The sequence below is a fragment of the Mastigoproctus giganteus genome, chromosome 14 (genome assembly GCF_048544385.1).
Source record: "Mastigoproctus giganteus isolate SK-2022 chromosome 14, ASM4854438v1, whole genome shotgun sequence".
Classification (NCBI taxonomy): Eukaryota; Metazoa; Arthropoda; class Arachnida; order Uropygi; family Thelyphonidae; genus Mastigoproctus; species Mastigoproctus giganteus.
The window spans coordinates 99,154,435-99,175,291 of NC_143588.1; the positions used below are offsets into that span (position 1 = coordinate 99,154,435).

The 20,857-nt window shown below is 36.9% G+C and overlaps 1 protein-coding gene across 1 annotated transcript in view; it reads left to right on the forward strand.

The window, feature by feature from the left end:
• Window positions 1-1,178: 1,178 nt before the first annotated feature.
• Window positions 1,179-20,857, forward strand: part of LOC150075429 (dnaJ homolog subfamily C member 27-like) — a 56,478-nt gene continuing 36,799 nt past the window's right edge. Inside the window, exons 1-3 of the mRNA XM_090388485.1 lie at window positions 1,179-1,291; window positions 2,707-2,789; window positions 14,613-14,682. Of these exons, the coding sequence (XP_090244611.1) occupies window positions 1,241-1,291; window positions 2,707-2,789; window positions 14,613-14,682 (204 nt within the window). The 5' untranslated portion in view covers window positions 1,179-1,240. The remainder of the gene's footprint in view (window positions 1,292-2,706; window positions 2,790-14,612; window positions 14,683-20,857) is intronic.

The following is a 20,857-nucleotide window of genomic DNA, read 5'->3' on the forward strand; positions in this document are numbered from 1 at the left end:
GGTTTAAATTTTTCCGCACTACTTGCACCTTGTATCGTTGACTGCTTGGTTGTTTTAGGCGCATCAGCAACTTAGGCCATATTGCGCCGTATGTATTGTATCTCTAAATATTGCTCGTTCTGTGGTCGATTTGCTATTTGCTGGACGAAAAACTCTAGTTTCCGAGCGAAATGACGATACTATCTTCGCCTGAGACCGACTAACTGAGCCATGTTGTGAAAAATGCCCAATAAATATTCCTCGCGTCATTGACGGTATTCGCACTGAGGTCTTTTCCACCTGATGTAGGCAGGATGGCACCTTGTAAGGATGGAAATTGGAATCTTGGTGCAATTTTCTGTACATTCACTCTTCTTGGATAAGTTCGACAGTGCATGCCGACGTGCAGAATGCTTTGGACTCCACACGAGAGCGGTCCTAATAGCTTTCTTGATTTTTTGGTGCACGGATGCTACTTATTCCACCCGGAGGCTTCATTTTGAGAGCAGAACCAGTTTATTCGAAATTTCTTAACAATGTTTCAATGGCATGAGCAGACGCTAAAAGATCTTGATGCTTAAGCTTAAAGTGAAAGGAAAATAAACATCAGTCATCAGTCGAGCAACCTCATAACTTGCTGTTTTGTAAAATGCCTTGACTTCGAAAACCTGTTGTGTACCACTCTACTGTTCCTTGAATGGCCGAATGTGGACAAGAGTATGTCGGGTGACGCAATTCTCCGCCACATCGGTATCAAATTCAAATTCAAATTATTATATTAGGGCCACCAATAATTTCTTATTGGTGGCCCTAAAAGAGATCTCTTTGTATCTCTTTGTATCTCTAAGGTGTCATTTAGGTCGGTGTTTGGAGAGTTTTGCTGATAGTAGTAGTAGTAGTAGTACTATTACTATCAGCAAAACTCTCAAACACCGACCTAAATGAAAGAATATAAATAGTAAATCATGTGAAATCTCTGTTTACTTTAAACAGTGCGTAGAAATTTTATTTGATCACTTGTTTTTACCATTTTATTCATTGTTCTCCACTTAACGACTTGTTTTTTTCGCAATGCATTTGTTTATAAAAAAACAAATGGAATCGACTGTTGTTAAGTTAACCTACAAACCTGGGTTAGCTAGATGGCGCTATTTATTTTATGATCATGAAAATGTAATGTTCGTGGTATTGGCGAATGAAGGTGATTCAGGATAAACAAATGATGTAACAAGGATCGAACCTAATTTTTAAAAATACAGTCATGAAATGCCGTATAAAAATTATTGCTTTAGGTAGTTCAGGTGCTGGTAAAGTAAGTTCCAGTAATTAGAGTGAACCTTTGCTTGCCTCAACATACTTGGTTAATAAAAATGTTAAATTAGTTAAATATTAACACTTACCGTTAACAGTTGTACTTGGTTGACTTCACAACTCACTTTAATGCAAAGGTTCTCTTTCTACACCATTCTGAGTATGACTCTGATCATTTCAGCATTTTTAATATGGACATATAATAATAAAACACTTTAAATGTAACGTCTAGGTTTGGAAAAGAAGCAGCTTAGATATTCATGGTGATTTTGTTACAAAACGTGGATAAATAATTTTTCTTCATGCACCACGATGTTGACCATTTCTACATTACATAAAAAGTTTCTGAACCCCGATACTGTAAGATTTCCCAGTCTGTGCCCATTGTTTTTCTCACTTTTGAATTTATGTATAAAAGTGTATTCTGATATTTTTCAAATAAGACATTTGCTGTAACATGCATGATCAGTAATTTTCAATAAAATCTGTATACTGCCACAAAAAATGTGTAGGCCATTGTTAACTGATTCTAGGTTATAGTGTGTCATGAGCAATTGAATTAACATATAAAGTAATTTAAAAGCTGCCTTATTTAAAAATTTCTTTTTGATATGAAACATCCTTGGGGACACCTCAACCGAGTAAATCTGATCGGTCACAAAAAATGTAATGTGGAAGTATGACTGTATGATTCAGCTACAGGAAGTATGCATCGTTGGGGTAATCTCAACCATGTAATTCTGATCGGTGATGAAAAATGCCATGCAGAATGATTGTATGATTCAACTGCAGGAAGTATGATTGTGACATCACAATCATACTTCCTGCAGTTGCCATTTGATTGTAGCCATTCAAGTGGCAACAATCAAATGGGTGATTAGGCTATTGGCTTGGATTTCGCTAAACTCTTCCAAGCCAAGGATGTTTCACATAAAACCATCCACTGTGCGTGCTCGGCACCTGCAGCATTTTTTTTTTATATCTGTGAAGTCCTTCATGTGCCAGAAGAGTTTGTCCCTGTTGTCTATTTGTAATGACAGATACTGTTATACATTGAATTAGGCAGTTTTACAAACAATTTTGCCTGAAAACTAATAGAGTTGGACACTGCTATAGAATTGCAGTAGGATATTTCAGTGCAGTAGTTGAGTTCAAATAAAATGCATATGCTTTACCTTGTTTGATTTCAATAATGAGGCTTTAAATTGTATAGTATCATCTGCCGGGTATCGTATCAATCAGATAGTACATCTGATTGATAAATTGGAATGCGATTACTGAACTAAAACATAATAGTAATAAAAAAAAAAACTCTACCTGGTTAATGTTTTTTACCCAAATGTGACATTATTTTTATATATAGGATTTTTTTAATTTTATTATTTTTTTTATTTTTATTATTTTTATTTTTTCTAGAGCTGTATAATCAAGAGATTTTGTGAAAAAAGATTCATTTCCAAATATGCAACTACTATTGGCATTGACTATGGAGCAACCAAGTATGAAACCATTTGTCTCATATTATTATTATACATGGTGTATAATGGTGTATGAAAACCTAATGGTCTAAATTTTTGAGTAAAATATAAGGCAAAAATCCTCTGGAGTATTTTGAATTAAGGGTATCATTTCCAAGATATAACATGCAAAAGTATTATGTTACTTCCTGTTAGACAAATATTAACTTGAACATGTTGCAATATATTTCTATCAATGGTTAAGATGTAATCATGCAGTTACTTCCTCCAAATATGGAGGAAGTAACTGTGTTATGGGGGCCCCTGAAATGTACATTATCTGTTTTGACTGAAATGTACATTATCTCATTCTTTTACTTGGGAATGTTGTATCCAGGAATCATTTATGATTTCAAATGGTGAACCTGCACTGAAATGCGCAGGTGCACCATTTTGAAACCAGAGATCTCAATGAACCGTTAACGGAATCATCATCATTGGTAACAATTCATTCAGGAATGGTCTGTAGTCTTATTAGACATCAGATAGGAATATAGGAAATACAGCCCAATGATATATTCCCACTGACATTTGCTAATTGAACACAAAATCATATGGTGCTGTGTCAGATGGCGTGGGGATTGTTTTCAGATTACATTCAGTTGTTTGACTATTAAAGATACCATTTATCATGAACTGTATTTCATCAGAACAAAGATGTAGCTTAGGTTTGTCTTGTCCTGTTTTGGCAACCAATCAAAATTTCACATGACAAGGGCAGGCCACAGGTCTCAATCCTTATACCTATAATCATGTGTTTGGATGCAGCTAAAATTGTCATCCTTCTGTCCATAAACTGCTTGTAGGGGTTTCTTCAAATGTAGCATTTACCTTCTCGACTGTATATCTGTGGAATATGGTTATCCCCATCTGCTCTGTGTGAATTCAACTCCATATTAGTAGAGGCATTTGATGCAAGAAAGCAAGCTTATGCAGCATCAGCCAAAAAAAAAAAAACCAAATAAATAAAAATTAACCACTTCCACTTCACCCCTCTGTTCGTTCGAAATACCTGTCTAGCTGAGCCTTAAACTTATTTAGGCTATCAACTTCCACGACAAGGGATGGAAGTCTATCCATCAAACAACCACCCGCTGGCTAAAGGCAAATTTCCTCACGTCTATCCTACATCTGTCTTTTCTCAATTTGAATTCCAGACACTGTAATTTGCAAAACTTAAGCCTTTCTTCGTAAGAGCACCCCTTTGTTCCATTCACTAATCTTGTTGCCCTTCTCTGTACTCGTTCCAGCATCTCTACATTCGCCTTGAAATGAGGCCTCCAGACCTGTATACAGTACTCTAGGTGTGGTCTGACCATTGCCTTATACAAGGGAATAATCACCTCCTTATCCCTGCTAGAAAAATTCCTATATATCATCGACAATACACCACGAGCTACTCTTGCAGCCCGTCTGCACTGCTCAGAAAACTTCATATCTGCCTGCACAACCATCCCCAGGTCCCTTTCATTCCCTACCACTGTCAGTGTAGTACCACAGAGTTGATACGTTGCTCTGGGGTTGCTGTTTCCCATATGTAGTACTTTACATTTGTCAATGTTAAACTTCATTTGCCACCTCTCAGCCCATCTGCTCAACCTTTCCAGATCCTGTTGCAGTAGCATAGTGTCAGTAGTGTCCTTGACAACCCTGCCAACCTTCGTATCGTCTGCAAACTTGGACATTAAGCTTGATATACCATCATCAATATCATTTATAAATACAGAAAACAATAATGGACCCAATACTGAACCCTGAGGGACTCCACTAATAACATTAGTCCACGATGAACAGTGTCCATTGATTACCACTCTCTGTCTTCTCCCCCCTCAACCACCCCTTTATCCATAGCAGCAATTTGCCTCCAATGCCATGCTGCTCCAATTTGTGCAGCAGTCTTCCATGTGCAACAGTATCAAAAGCCTTTCTAAGATCCAAGTATATAATATCAAAGTTATTCCCTGCATCCCGTTCTTTTGTGACTGCATCATAGTATCCAATCAAATTGTTCAGGCAAGACTTCCCCTTAACAAAACCATGCTGTGTCTGAGCTATAACTGAAGTCTTGTCTAGATGATCCTGCAGTGCTTCTTTAACCAGTGCCTCCATTAATTTTCCAGGAACAGAAGTTAAAACTAACAGGTCTATAATTACTTGTGTTGCCCTTTGATCCTCCTTTGTGAATTGGGGTCACATTTGCACATCTCCAGTCCATGGGTACTTCCCCTGAGTCCAAGGAAGCTCTCATAATTATGGCTAAGGGTTTGCTTACGTCCTTTGCTGCCTCCTTTAATATAACTGGATAGATCCCATCCACCCCAGGTGCCTTTCTTGTATTTATCTTCAACAATTTCTCCTCCTCTTTACTCTCAGTTATTACAAGATTCTCTAGCTTACTGCCAGAGTTGAATAGACCTCTGGCATTCCCCTCGCTGAATAACTCCTCATGTGTGAATGTCGATGCAAAATATTCATTTAGTTTCTTAGCTACCTGAGCAGGATGATCAACAGTTAACCTATCGATATCAAGTGGACCAATCTGATTCATCTCCTTCCTTCTAGAGTTTACATAAGTAAAGAACTCTTTGCTGTTTTTCTTTGCATCCCTTGCCAAAGATTTCTCGTAATCTGCCTTCGCCTGCCTAACCTCCTTTGTAACTTGGTTACAACAGATCAACTTGTATCTATCATAGGCTTCTGTGTCACGTGTTAATTTGTATGTATCCCATGCATTTTTCTTCTCTGCCATATGTCTCATTAGTTCATCTGACATCCACTTAGGCCTAAACCTTGAACAATATTTCTTAGTTGGTATGTAAAGCCTAGTAGCTTCCAAGATAAGTTTTTTGAATGCTTCCCATTTTGAATTTGCTGTTGGTAACATCATCAGTTGGTCCCACTGTATAGAATTTAAATACTGTCTCAGTCCATCGTAGTCGCCTTTACGAAAGCAATAACCCTTCCCTTTACCCCTAATGGTAGTTACCTCTTTGAGTAAATCCCACTTCAGCACACTGTGATCACTGCCACCTAGTGGTTCATTTACCTGCAGATTCTTAATGCATGAAGAATCACTACTGATAGTCAATATGACCCCTTCTCCCTCTCAATCTGCAGACCATGCAGATTGAGAGGGAGAAGGGAGTTAGATGAGTAGCTGCAGTGGTGTTGCCTTCAAAGTCTTTTTCTTATTGCCAAGTTCATCAGTCTTGGGAGAGAGTTGTATGATTTTTTTCTTCCAGTAATTCATCCAGTAGGTAAACTGACTGAAGAACATACTATTTTTAGGGACACAGTACTGTTGCCTTAGTGCTGCTTAGCACACATTATGAGTACCTACCATCAAGTATATCACAGTACTCCTCTGATAAGTAGGTCATTATTCTCACCATATGCATACTGGAATCTCAGCATGGTGGGGATTAAAATTTTCCCCCCAGATATATTGATACTTTTACACTATACCCACTTCGAAATCACCAAACAGAAGTGTGTTCTAATGATTGATTACTCTGGCTGAAAGCAAATATTTCCACATCAATCCTATAACCAACCTTTTCACTTTAAATTGATGTACCAATATTTGCAAATATTAACATGAATATTAAATGTACATAATGGCTAACTAACATAATTTTTTATTTAAAGTCTGAATTAAATTATTAAAAATTGATAGCATTAATCTCTTAAGAGAAAAATTAAATATTTATGTGCACTTATAAAAACATTTTTCTACATAAAAAAGACTGTGGCATTTAAACAAATGTGTCAGAATAACAAATGAATATGAATATGAATGAAAAAAAAGTACATCATATGGTAAAGGCATGATGGGGAGGTTGAAACCATCCGTACCCAAGTTACTCCACTGGTTCTCATGCATTCACTCTTCCCAAGAGTCTTGATCTAGCATTAGCATTAGCATTAGTAGAGGCATATGATGCAAGAAAGCAAGCTTATTCAGCATCAGCCAAAAAAAAAAAAAAAAAAAAACCACTCCCATTTCACCCCTCCGTTCGTTCGAAATACCTGTCCAGTTGAGCTTTAAATTTGTTTAGGCTATCAACTTCAACAACAAGTGATGGAAGTCGGTTCCACCAACCAACCACCCGCTGGCCAAAGGCAAATTTCCGCACATCTATCCGACATCCGTCCTTCCTCAATTTGAATTTATGCCCTCTGAGGTGATTATTCTGAGCAAGATGAAGAATCCCATTGGCATTGAGCATGCTCAAACCATTCAAAGCCTTATACACCTCTATCAGATCACCTCGTCGGTGCCTAGTCTCCAGACTCTGCAATTTGCAAAACTTAAGCCTTTCTTTGTAAGAGCAACCCTTTGTTCCATTTACTAATCTTGTTGCCCTTCTCTGTACCCGTTCCAGCAGCTCTACATCCTTCTTGAAATGAGGCCTCCAGACCTGTATACAGTACTTAAGATGTGGCCTAACCATTGCCTTATACAAGGGAATAATCACCTCCTTATCCCTGCTAGAAAAATTCCTGTATATCATTGACAAGACACCATGAGCTACTCTTGCAGCTCGTCTGCACTGCTCAGAGAACTTCATATCTGCCTGCACAATTACCCCCAGGTCCTTTTCATTCTCCACCACTGTCAGTGTAGTACCGCAGAGTTGATACGTTGCTCTGGGGTTACTGTTTCCCATATGTAGTACTTTACATTTGTCAATGTTAAACTTCATTTGCCACCTCTCAGCCCATCTGTTCAACCTTTCCAGATCCTGTTGCAGCAGCATAGCGTCAGTAGTGTCCTTAACGACCCTGCCAACCTTTGTATCATCTGCAAACTTGGACATTAAACTTGATATCCCATCATCAATATCATTCATAAACACCGAAAACAACAACGGACCCAACACTGAACCTTGAGGAACTCCACTAATAACATTAGTCCACGTTGAGCAGTGTCCATTGATTACCACTCTCTGTCTTCTGCCACTCAACCATCCCCTTATCCATAGCAGCAATTTGCCTCCAATGCCACACTGCTCCAATTTGTGCAGCAGTCTTCCATGTGCAACAGTATCGAAAGCCTTTCTAAGATCCAAATATATAATATCAAAGTTATTCCCTGCATCCAGTTCTTTTGTGACTACATCATAGTATCCAATCAAATTGGTCAGGCAAGACCTGCCCTTAACAAAACCATGCTGCGTCTGAGCTATAACGGAATTCTTGTCTAGATGATCCTGCAGTGCTTCTTTAACCAGTGCCTCCATTAATTTACCTGGAACAGAAGTTAAACTAACAGGTCTATAATTACTTGTGTCAGCCTTTGATCCTCCTTTGTGAATTGGGGTTACATTTGCACATCTCCAGTCTATGGGTACCTCCCCTGAGTCCAAAGAAGCTCTCATAATTATGGCTAGGGGTTTGCATACTTCCTTTGCTGCCTCCTTTAATATAACTGGATAGATCCCATCCACCCCAGGTGCCTTTTTTATGTTTATCCTCAACAATCTCTCCTCCACTTTCCTCTCAGTTATTACAAAATCATCCAGCTCATTGCCAATGTTTACTTTACCTACATCATTCTCCTTCCTGAATAACTCCTCATGCGTGAATGTAGATGCAAAATACTCGTTTAGATTGTTAGCCACCTGAGCAGGATCCTCAACTGTTGAACCATCAATATCCAGTGGACCAATCTGATTCATCCCTTTCCTTCTCAAGTTCAAGTATGTAAAGAACTCTTTTCTGTTTTTCTTTGCATCCTTTGCCAAGGATTTTTCGTAGTCTGCCTTTGCCTGCCTAATCTCCTTTGTGACTTGGTTACAGACCAACTTATATCTATCATAGGCTTCCATGTCACCCATTAATTTGTATGTATCCCATGCATTTTTCTTCTCTGCCACATGTCTCATTAGTTTATCTCACAACCATTTAGGCCTAAACCTTGAACAATATTTCTTAGTTGGTATGTAAAGCCTGGTAGCCTCCAAGATTAGTTCCTTGATTGCTTCCCATTTTGAGTTTGCTGTTGGTAACATCATCAGTTGGTCCCACTGTACAGAATTTAAATACTGTCTCAGACCATCATAGTCTCCTTTACGAAAACAAAAACCCTTCCCTTTACCTCTGATGGTAGTTACCTCCTTGAGTAAATCCCACTTCAACACACTGTGATCACTGCCACCTAGTGGTTCATTTATCTGCAGGTTCTTAATGCATGAAGAATCACTACTGATAATCAGATCAAGAGTATTGCTCCCTCTTGTTGCCTCATGAACATGCTGATGTAGAAAACAATCATCCAATAAATCCACAAAAGCCTTGCTAGTGTGCGAGTGACCAACCCACAAATTCCAGTCAATATCTGGGAAATTAAAATCCCCCATTATAAGACTCTCTGATTTACTGGCCCACTCTATTTCCCTGTACAATATCTTATTATACTCATCAGAGTCATTAGGCCTATAGCACACTCCTACTCTCAATTTTGATTTCCCTATGCTTATGTCACACCAAACTGACTCGACACTGCCCTGTCCATCGATGTCTACTGGCTTCACTTCCTTGGACTTTATGTGTTTCTTAATTAATAGCATAACCCCTCCTCCCCTCCTGTCCTGTCTATCCTTTCTATACACATTGTATTCCCCAAATTCCAGTTCCGCATTACTTATATCTGTGTGACACCACGTCTCTGATATCCCAACAATATCTGCCTTTGATGTTTTGAGCAATACCTCAAATTCATCAAATTTATTTACCAAACTCCTAGCATTGGTGTACACGCAGGTATACATGCACCTGTTTCTATTCTTAGCTACCCTAACACAACCCATGTGTTTACTTGTACCGCAATGACTACCAGCAGTCTCTGAAATATCCTGCATCTTGTTTTTCAGACTTCTGCTCATTTCAATAGAAGCAGTGCAAGAATCACTTCCACCTCTGCCAGTGGCTACTGTTAATCTATTATCTAACTAAAGAGATCGTAGAATTGCTTATCTCCTTAAATTTGCTCTCCCACTGATTGATGTTATTGGGTAGAAATAATATCATATACATTTTCCAACAATGGGAAGTGATATCAAAAAACTTTTGCTTGTTGTGCTTAATCCAAAAATTTTCCAGAGTATTTTTGCCTAATTTTTCTTCAAGAAATTGGCTGGTTAGGTTTCATATGCTATTTACCATACATCCTATATGTAGTGTGTAAAAAAAAAAAAAAAAACTTGGACAATGCTTTGTGTAAAAAAAACACATTGCACTACTTGTAAGAACATAATTTATAAAACTTGAATTGAATAGACATTACAATATAGATAAGCCAAACATTTCATAACTCTGATTCCTCTCTAAGGAGTTGGTCCAGAGTATAATGTACACAGGAATAAAAGTTGCTGCAATCTTAAAACTTTAGAAACTACAGTTGAACTCTTACTGTACCTTCAAATAGATGTAATTGACGAGTGTCATCAAAGCATTTCGTGTTCCTACAAAATACATTTTTACGAAGGAATGAAACAACTAAAAAACATCAAGTCAACTTTGCCTAAGGAATTGTGAATAGGAGTTTAGAATAATAATGAATGTGAAAATGACTTTCACTGAATGATTAAGCCTCTGTTAAAGCAAAATTAATACTTCTGTGAGAGAGAAAATTAGTCACTAGAAGCTCTAAAAGCACAACTGCAACTTTTGGTCACATTTATATGCATCATAACTGTGCATAAGGATATTTTGTTGCTGCCAAACTTCAGCTATTTATGTACCCGTAAAGTAGACTTTTTTTTTTTTTTTTAATTGGTGATCCAAAATGCGAGCGGTAAACTACTGCTATGTATGGGTTGAAGATCGAGAAAACAGAAGGTACATATTGACATTGACTAGAAATTTCTATAGATTGATATTTCCTGAAAATTATAATCTATAATTTTCAGTAAAATTTCATTCTACAAAGGAAGGAAGGAAGGAGTTTGTCCAAAGAAAAGAAATAGAAGGGATAAATATGGAAGAGGTTGGTGAATTTGGAGTGGCACTGTGATTGGTTGTTGATTACTTGATGCACATATTGGGGCTGGTTTAGAGAAAGAGGCGGAATTACAGAAGCCAGTTATGATCTGAGTTAACTAGAGCAGCGTTTCCAAAACTGGGGTCCATGGACCAGTTCCAGGTGCTCCACAAAACACACTCTCTGAAACTGGAGTAAAATTATTTGTTCTATGTATAGCAAATTGATGATAAATAAAGTTATTAGTACAGTCAGTACTCGTATAACATGTATTTATACTACATGAATTCGATCATACACGATTTATAAATAGGGGAACAATATTGTGTATAACATGAACCGAATTCGCTTATGCACGATTCTCCTTTGTGTTTACAAGAAATGGCAGTCAAACGCGGGATCACCCCAACTGAACGCAACATGATAGCAATGAAGAGAAGATTCTGAAAAAGTATTTTGTTTTTTATATCAGTGAAGGGGAAACATTTCATCATAATAACGTAAAAACCCACACAATTCCAGCTATCGGTATTATCACAAATGCAATTAGATCGAGTTTACTACCAGTTTATAACAGATTCCACTAGCAGAAACGCAACTGGAAATTGTTTTTATCGTTTTATGGTAGTGATCTCCAGAAATGTGCTTTAGTAAAATGTGAGCTAGTGAGGTGTTAATGTGTCTCTGCATTTACGTTGTTGTTTATTCAGTTGCACAGCTTTGTTTGTGTATCAAGCGTGCCTCTTCATTTTGTAATTGTGCTCATTCCCTAAAAATGAGTAAAATACTTAAAAGGTATGAAAAGGAAGCATCCTGGTGAAGACACTACAGATTTAGAGAGAAAAAGAAAAGCAATATCGATAGACAAAGGCGGACTGGGTCAAAAATTCTTACCTGGGAAAATTTGTAGCGGCCTCATACTAGCGTTTATGGCCAAAATCACACTTCTGGACTCTGGCCCACTGGGGTTTCTCCGGTAAGACTTATGGCCAGTCCACCTCTGTTAGAGAAAAAAATATGAAATTGTGAAACACTTTGAGTGAAATGAAAGAACATGTGATATTGCACATGTTACAGGCCTAAATGAGACAACGCCCAGAATTAGAAAGAATGCAGAGAAAATAAAAACAACTTTCATAGCAGGAACAACTCAAAGTGTAATAAAATCCACTAAATCGTAATAAAATACTTACATATTTTATTACGATTATTTATTGTGTTTGGTAATGATTTGGTTACAAATGTGTGTTCAATCCTGGGTGGTTGGCACCTAACCCTATTTTTCCCATTGGGCCTGTTATTTATATTGCATGATTTTGCATTGCACAAGGGTTTCTAGGAACACAACTGTCGTGCTATACGAGGACTGACTGTATATATTTATGTAAAAATAAGAATAAAGTTGAGTTTTTTTTAAATATAAAACTGAATTTTCTTTTCAGAAAACCCAGTGTTCATACATATATACACACACAGAAATATATGTATTTATATATATGTATACATATATATGTATATATATATAGGGTGTCCGTAAACTTTTTTTTGATATTTGAAGGGGGTCCGGTCCGTAGATCTCAGTAGTTTGGGAACCACTGACCTGAGGATAACAAACAACTGTGTACCTTGAAGGATTGTTGGTGAGAAAAGATCGAGTGTCGGATGTGTGCTTATCTGGTATCCTACTAGGTAAATGAACAAATTATCATTACTGGAGTCATTAGTAATGGTAAAAGTCTTGATATCTTTACTAGCTAGCTCTGTGTAACTATAAAACTGGAACTAGTTGGAGTTGTAAATATTAAAATCGCCTGAAAAAATTACTTTACTGGTAAGAAAGTTAAATTGGAAAACATTTAAGTGTCAAAGTTCTGAGTGATTGGGAGAGTTAGAAGAACAGTAGAAGTAATAAATGAGTTTTACAGAATGGACAAAGAGATTTTAAGCCAGTGGATATCAAAGCAACAAAATCCAGATTAAGAAGTCACCGATAAGGAATATGAAAGCAGACATGTGCCAACTTTAGCAGAGGGAATCATAGAGTGAATAATTAGGACAAGTGAGATGAGTAGTTCTCAACTGATAATTGAGGTACCGTCATCCTTATCTTCACTTGTATGAAATACAAATAACACTAGTGAATATTGAGCAATTAGACTTTACACCAGCCGGTATTCAAATAAACAAATTTCAATCTGCAACTAAAACACTTTATTTACAATAAAATACAATAAAATTACAAGCGTATAAATGAAATGAAATGAAATAAAATAAAATAAAATATATAGTAGTCTAAAACTGATGTGATTTAATTTACAATAAAATAAAAAAATATATGTAAAATAAAATATGATGATAAAAGCGATAAAAACAGTAAATAAAATATAATAAAATAATGTAACAACTGTAGCTTTCGGAGACAGTGGTCTCCTTTCTCAACAGCATATTTCTGCTGTGTGGCGCATCCTTAAATAGTAGATCCATGGCACTCGTCACATGGTTCCTTGGGAATATGGCTGGAATTTCCCAATTATACACCGGAACCGGCTTGGGAGCATGTTAGCTGAAACCATTCATCTCGCTCAAGAACAACGGTTTCAAAGAGGGGATGTAAGCGTACACCCCTGTCTCTATTAATTGGTCTGTAATTACTCATGTCACCCTTTGATCCTCCTTTGTGAATTGGGGATATTTTTTCACATCTCCAGTGTGTGGGGATTTACCTTGAGTCCAAGGATGCTCTCATAATTATGGCTAATGGTTTGCTTAGTTCCTTTAATGCAAAGAGGCAATGGAAATCTGTGTTAAATCTGCAGTACAAGGTATATGATCTTTAGGAATAGGAAAAGCCAAATGCTATATTAATTTACTAAATTAATTTATTATATTTTAAGCTAATTTTTGTATGCTTTTAATTTTCATTAAAAATAATTTAATCATTTTGTTGGTATGCACACACACAGTACATGCAAACATAATTTTTTTCATGTGAGGGCCCAAAGGATTATGCATATATATATGTGCATTTTGAAGGTTCTTTCGGTGTAGCATCAATGAATTATGAAATCAATGTAGAATCAACAAATTATTTTTGAAGCTCTGCAGAGATATGCTGCTATCTATCAACTGTGTTTGCAAGTAATAATAGCTGTTTTTATATTTACAGTTGTTTAAAAATTGGCTTTGATGCCGTTTCAACAAGATTTGAGATGATGTGAGCTTACACAAGCTGAAATTGATGAAATTCCAGAAAATTTCATTCAATGACAGATCCAGAAGTTGATGAAATTGAATCAAATATGTATATATGCAGTGGCAGATCCAGAAAAAAATGACAGGGATTGCACCATTTGTGATGGGGGGGGGTCACAAAATAATGCATAGAACAAAACAAATATGACATTCAAACATAATGTGACTGGCAGACACAGGCACACAGCTAAAGTCTGAATTACTTTGAAGTAAACATTATGCACAACCAAACTGCATGATGCCTCAAACTAGAATGGTGATCATATCAGCATTAAAATATTATAAAATACAATTATTTAATACATTTTTTGCAATTTTTAAAAAAATTTTTAAAATGAGATTTTGATTGTATTTTTGACAGTAATCTCATTGTAGCATTCAACTATAAAATTACAATAGGAAAAAATACTTAAGTATTTATAAGCTTAGTTTTTCAACATTTACAAATTTCTCAAAAAAATTTAATTCTACGTACACACTGTGCAGAAACTCACTTGCAAAAGAGTTAAAGAACTTTAATCAGCTATTTTTTTTTTAATCATATAATGAATAAATGTTGTTTATTTCAGGGTAAATGTTAAAGACCAAGAGGTCAGAGTCAATATTTTTGATATGGCTGGAAATCCAGTCTTCTATGAGGTAAGAATGGTTAATTAAAAATGTAAAGTTTTCTTTTCATTTGCTGTATTCTAATTACATTCTGTAGTTAAAGTTTCATTTTAATAATAAAAATAAGTATAAACAATTTTGAACAAATACTCTGTTACATAAGTAATCAGTTTGTGGAACAGTTGTTTCAACTTAATAAAGAAAACTTGCATTTAAACAGTGTATTAAAATGATGAATTGAAATCCATAATTTTTAAAAAGATACCTATGAACTTGTTTCTACGATAGTACACTCTAGTATTCATATCCGAGGAACACTGGCATTACTTGTTCTAACTGCTGAGCAAAAATGATTATATATTTTGAAGGGAAGGAATTCTACTCTCAAAAGCAGGCCTTGGAAAAATTGATACATGCATTTGTGTTTAAAATTTATAAACAAGTTGTGAGTGGAGGTTGCATTTCAGAATAGCAAGCAGACTGGTGAAAGATTTAGTTACATTTTGCATGCAGTCAAGGAATGAATCAGACTTTTAGTGAAAAAGTAGACTTTGGTAGTTCTTCATTAGAAAAGGTTTCAGACATTTTGAATATAATGTCAAGTCGTGTTATAATCTGTGCAAAATGAATCAGAATTCAACATGAAGTTGAATCTCATACTTTTTATATTTTTGTTTTCAGTAAAATACTGTCCTTTTGTATATAATTTAAATCCTTACTCACTTAACCTTTACAAAAAAAAAAAGTATTATTATTTCATAAATAAAATCTCTGAAATTTTTTTGTTTAAATGATTATCTTAATTTTGAAAAATACCTGGCATGCAAGCTGCCATCAGAGGTTTAAAAAAAAAAAAAAACAGGACTGATTGGTTAAGCCAGTAATTGTCATTATATATTAATGCTGTCTGCCTTTGTTTCACGTCTATCCCAAACACTTAGGATAATGCTACATGAACATTCAAAACATTGTGTGTAGCATGCGTTCTGTATGGAAATTATGTGAAAATAGGTGGGTGTAACGGAAACACACCATCCAAACTGCACGGGCATTTTTGTGAGTCTCTAAATGGATTTCAGTTGTGTCAGCACCTTGCATTTATTTACAACAATAATTGCATCAAGGATATTGATGAAGGCATATCAGGCTTAATGCTCAAGTTTGCAGATGATACAAAGGTTGGAAGGGTGGTTAATGACAGTATGCTACTGCAACAGAATCTAGAAAAGTTAGGTAGATGAGCTGAGAAATGGTAATTGAAGTTTAACATTGATAAATGCAAGTATTGCATATAGGTAGCACCAACCCCAAAGTCATGTATCAACTGTGTGGTACTGCACTCAGAGTAGTGGAAAATGAAAATACCTGGGGATAATTGGTCAGTCAGATATGAAGATCTAGCAATGCAGACAGGCTGCCAGGACAGCTTATGGGGTTTTGTCAATGATATACAGGAATTTTGCTAGCAGGGATAATGATTAACCCACTGTATAAAGCAGTTGTCAGGCTACATCTACTGTATACAGGTCTGGAGGCCTCATTTTAGGAAGGATATGGAGCTGCTGGAACGAGTACAGAGAAGGGCAATGAGATTGGTGAGGGGGGAACAATAGTGTGCTCATACCAAGAAAGGCTTCAGTTATGCAAATTGCAGCATCTGGGGCGCCTCCGTAGCCAGGTGGGAAGGAGCAGCAGTGCGCAGCACACGCTTCTTGATTAGACCGGGGTTCGAGCCCGTCACCACCAAATACGGAGGATGCGGAAAGGTCAAGGAATGACCACCGCATATCCCGGAGCAATATGGCCTTAGTTGCTAATGCTCCTAATAACCAACAAAGCAGCATCTGGAGACTAGGCAAGTGTGAGGTAATCTGATTGAGCAGGCTCAGTGCTAATGGGATTCTTCCTCTTGCTCGGACCACACACATGAGGGAGCACAAATTCAAATTCAGGATGAAGGATGAAGGATGGTTGCAGAATAGATGTACACAAGTTGCCTTTAGCCAGCTGGTGGTTGATTGCTGGAACAAACTTTCATCTATTGTTGTGGAAATTTTTATAGCTTAAATAAATTCAAGGAAGAAGTAGGCAAACTATTGGAGGGAATAAATAGGCGAAATGGGAGGGTTTTTTTTTTTTTAGCTGATGTATAAACTTGCTTCCTTGCATTATTTGCCACGGCTAATGTTAATAAAATCATAAAAGAGAAATCATATCGAAAGGACCATGCTTAGCAGCATTCTGTGTGCTCTTTTTATTTTTTTTCTTATATAAACTTTAATGAATGAAAAGTAACCCGAAAAATTCTTTTTATATTATTGTATATCAGTATGTGAGAGTATTTTGCAAACAGGTATAACATTGATTTGTTTACTGTTTCTTGTAAGCATAAATCATTTTTGCTCTGCTAATGCAATTTAAATCACCTAGTTAATACATTGCTTACAGCAGAAGAAACTTTTGCTTTCACAGTGAGTTACCCTGTCATTCTACCAGTGTAAAACAAATGACTTTTTTTTTGTTATGGTTTTTTTTTTTTTTTAAGAAATCACCTGCTGTCTGACAAAGGATCAGCAAGTCCTGAAAGAGGTTATCATAATAGTCCCCCATCATTTAAATAAATGGTAGATTAGCCATTTGTTTGAAAGTAGTGCAACATCAAGAAAACTCATAAAGTCGTTTTGGTTTTTAGGTGCATTAGCAATTTAGATTGTATTTGTGCCATTATGTACTACTTCTGTGAAACTATGCATTCACTGGCCAATATGCATGTTGTTTAGGCCAAAAAATGGGACATTTTAGAATAGAATCTTTAATTGCAGCAATGATAGACATACAATTAGTCCCGTCACGGCGGTGGTGGGGTTTTGCAGTGGGAAAACCCCACCTCCTCTGGCTGAAATCGTCCAACAACAACAACATCCCCGATTGAAGAGGCTATTTGAAAGCCCCCCCTCCCAGTATGTGAGATGATTCAAACTCAGACCTTAGACTCAGACTTTATGTGACTACCTGATGTAAATTCAACAAATACACTGGTGTTCAAAGAAAGTGCATTACCTAGAAATTTCACATTTCTGGCAATTTTTCGCAGTGGTATGTTACTTTAATGACTAGCATCACAAATAAAAATATAAACAAAATATATTTATTAATTGTTAAGGCAAAGCTAAGTAATATTTGATAGGTGCTCTCAAATTATTCCAAAATGAGCATTTGCAACCTTTATACAACAGTTTTGGTAAACACAACAATTATGGCTGAAATGTTATCAGAAGCCCTCAGTTTGCTTCAATTTATCATTTTAAATGGAAAACAAAATGAAAAGTTCACCAGGTGCAAATTAATATTCAGTTGAACTGCCTCTGGCCCTGATGACAGCAGTACACTGTTGAGGCATTGACAAAATCAATTTCTGAAGATAATCAACTGATAGTTTCAATCAACTGAAGTTCACGAAGAGTTCTTTGGTTTCTTTCTGGCAACTGCAGATTCCACACGATGCCAATAGTTCTCTATAGGATTCAGGTCTGGGCTGTTTCCTGGCCAGCTAACAGTTGTAATGGACCATTCTTTCAACCATTTTTTCACCTGTAACAAATGTAAACACATTACTGTTGAACCTCTAATGCAGAAATAAAGCTAAAGTAACTACAGAAGTGTCTACTTACACTTTTCACCCGATGACAAGGAGCAGAGTCATCCTGAAAGATGCAGTAGTAGTAGTAGTGGCATGTGATGCAAGAAAGCAAATGTATGAGCTTATGCAGCATCAGCCAAAAAAAAAAAAAAAAAAAAAAAAAATCACACCATTCTCTCCAAATGCCTGTCCAGTTCCTCCTTAAATTTATTCAACCTATCAACTTCCACAACAACAGATGGAAGTTTGTTCCAGCAATTAACCACCCACTGGCTAAAGGCAAATTTCCGCACATCTATTCTACATCTGTCTTTTCTTAATTTGAATTTATGCCCCCTTAGGTTCGTAATCTGAACAAGTGGAAGGATCCCATCAGAATTCAGCGTGCTCAACCCATTCAAGGCCTTATATACCTCAATCAGATCACTGCACAGGTGCCTAGTCTCCAGCCACTGCAATTTGCAGAACTTAAACCTCTCTTGGTAAGAGGATATCTTCATTCCCCTCACCAATCTTGTTGCCCTTCTCTGTACATGCTCAAGTAAATCTACATCCTTCCTAAAATGAGGCCTCCAGACCTGTACGCAGTACTCAAGGCGTGGCCTGACCATTGCCTTATACAGAGGGATAATCGCCTCCTTTTCCCTGCTAGCAAAATTCCTATATATCATTGACAAAACCCCATGACCTGCCCTGGCAGCCTGTCTGCATTGCTCAGAGAACTTCATATCTGACTGCACAATTACTCCCAGGTCTTTTTCATTTTCTACCACCTTAAGTGTAGGACCACACAGTTGGTACGTTTCTCTGGGGTTACTTCTACCCATATGCAGTACTTTGCATTTGTCAAGGTTAAACTTCAGTTGCCACTTCTTAGCCCATCTGCCCAAATTATCTAGATCCTGTTGCAGTAGCACACTGCCATTACTGTCATTAACAACCCTGCCAACCCTTGTATCACCTGCAAACTTCGACACTAAGCCTGATATACCTTCATCAATATCATTGATAAATATACAAACAACAGTGGACCTAACACCGAACCCTGTGGGACTCCACTAATAACATTAGTCCAAGAAGAGCAGCACCCATTGATTACCACCCTCTGTCTTCTCGCACTTAACCATCCTTTTATCCATTGTAGCAACTTACCCTTAATACCATTTTGCTCCAATTTGTATAATAGTCTTCCATGCGCAACAGTGTCAAAAGCTTTCCTGAAATCCAAATATATGATATCAAAATTATCAGTTACTTGGCTGGTTGAAATGGTCGGCAGCAGTTTGCCTTCCAGTATAGCCAGGTATCTATTTGCATTTACGGGACCTTTTATAAACTGCAGGTGACCTACTCCGCGATATGGGATGCACCCCAATATCATTTGGCTGGTAGGGAATTTCACTGCAGACACCATACAATCTGGATGGTATTCTTCACCACGTCTACTGCAAATCATTTGTCTCTCATCAGAGCCATGCAGGTTGAATTTCTTCTCATCCAAGAAAATAACTTACTTCTGCTGCTCAGGGAACCATTTGACATGCTCCTTACACCAAATTAATTGGGCCTCTTTCATTTTTTGTGTGAGGAGGGGCTTCTTAGGACAATAGGCTACAAGTCCATTTTTGAAGAGGTGTCTTCTGACTGTTACTGCACTTGCTACCACTCCTGTATGTTCTTCCCATTCTCTTTTCAGCTCAGACAGAAGCTTTACAGTTTTTAAAGCATAAGCGCCTCAAATCACTGTCCTGTTTTGGCATAGACACTTGTTTGCATCCGGTTCCTTTTTTCCTATCAGCAGAACCAGTATTCTTGAGTTTGGAAACAAATTACTCACTGTCAACTGATTACAAGACACTCTATAAGCAATATGATGGGAAGAACATCCTTCCTTGTGTAAAGCAACAGTAGCATTCTTTCTTCGTGGCATCAACTGCATATAATTTGCCATCTTGACACAAGCAAGGAATGACTGCAACTCTTGCAGAGTGTCCTTATACAGCTGAAAGTAACAGCTGATGCAATATTACATCATCAACTATGAATATCAATCTTATCTGATGCAATCTGTAAGAAATATTGCCATATACTTACGTTATTCGGACGACATTTACAATTTTAAGGGGTGATGCACTTTCTTTGAACGCCAGTTTATACTGGCGTTCAAAGAAAGTGCATCACTCGTATATACTGCTTTGTGGTCTTTAAGAAGGCAGTTTGTTCATTCTTAACTATTTAACATGTTTCAGAAGGGTCGGTTTATTAGCATTATCATTAGCAAAGGCACATGATGCAAGAAAGCAAGCTTATCAGCCAAAAAAAAAAAAAAAAACCACACACCATTCTCATTTCACCTATCCACTCGCTCCAAATGTTTGTCAAGTTCTGCCTTGAATCTGTTTAAGCTATTAATTTCTGCAACGACAGATGGAAGTTTGTTCCAGCAAACTTCCATAAAGGCAAACTTCTGAACATCTATCCTACAACCGTCTTTCCTCAATTTCAATTTATGCTCTCTCAGGTGATTATTCTGAGGAAGAGAATGAATCCCATCAGCATTGAGCA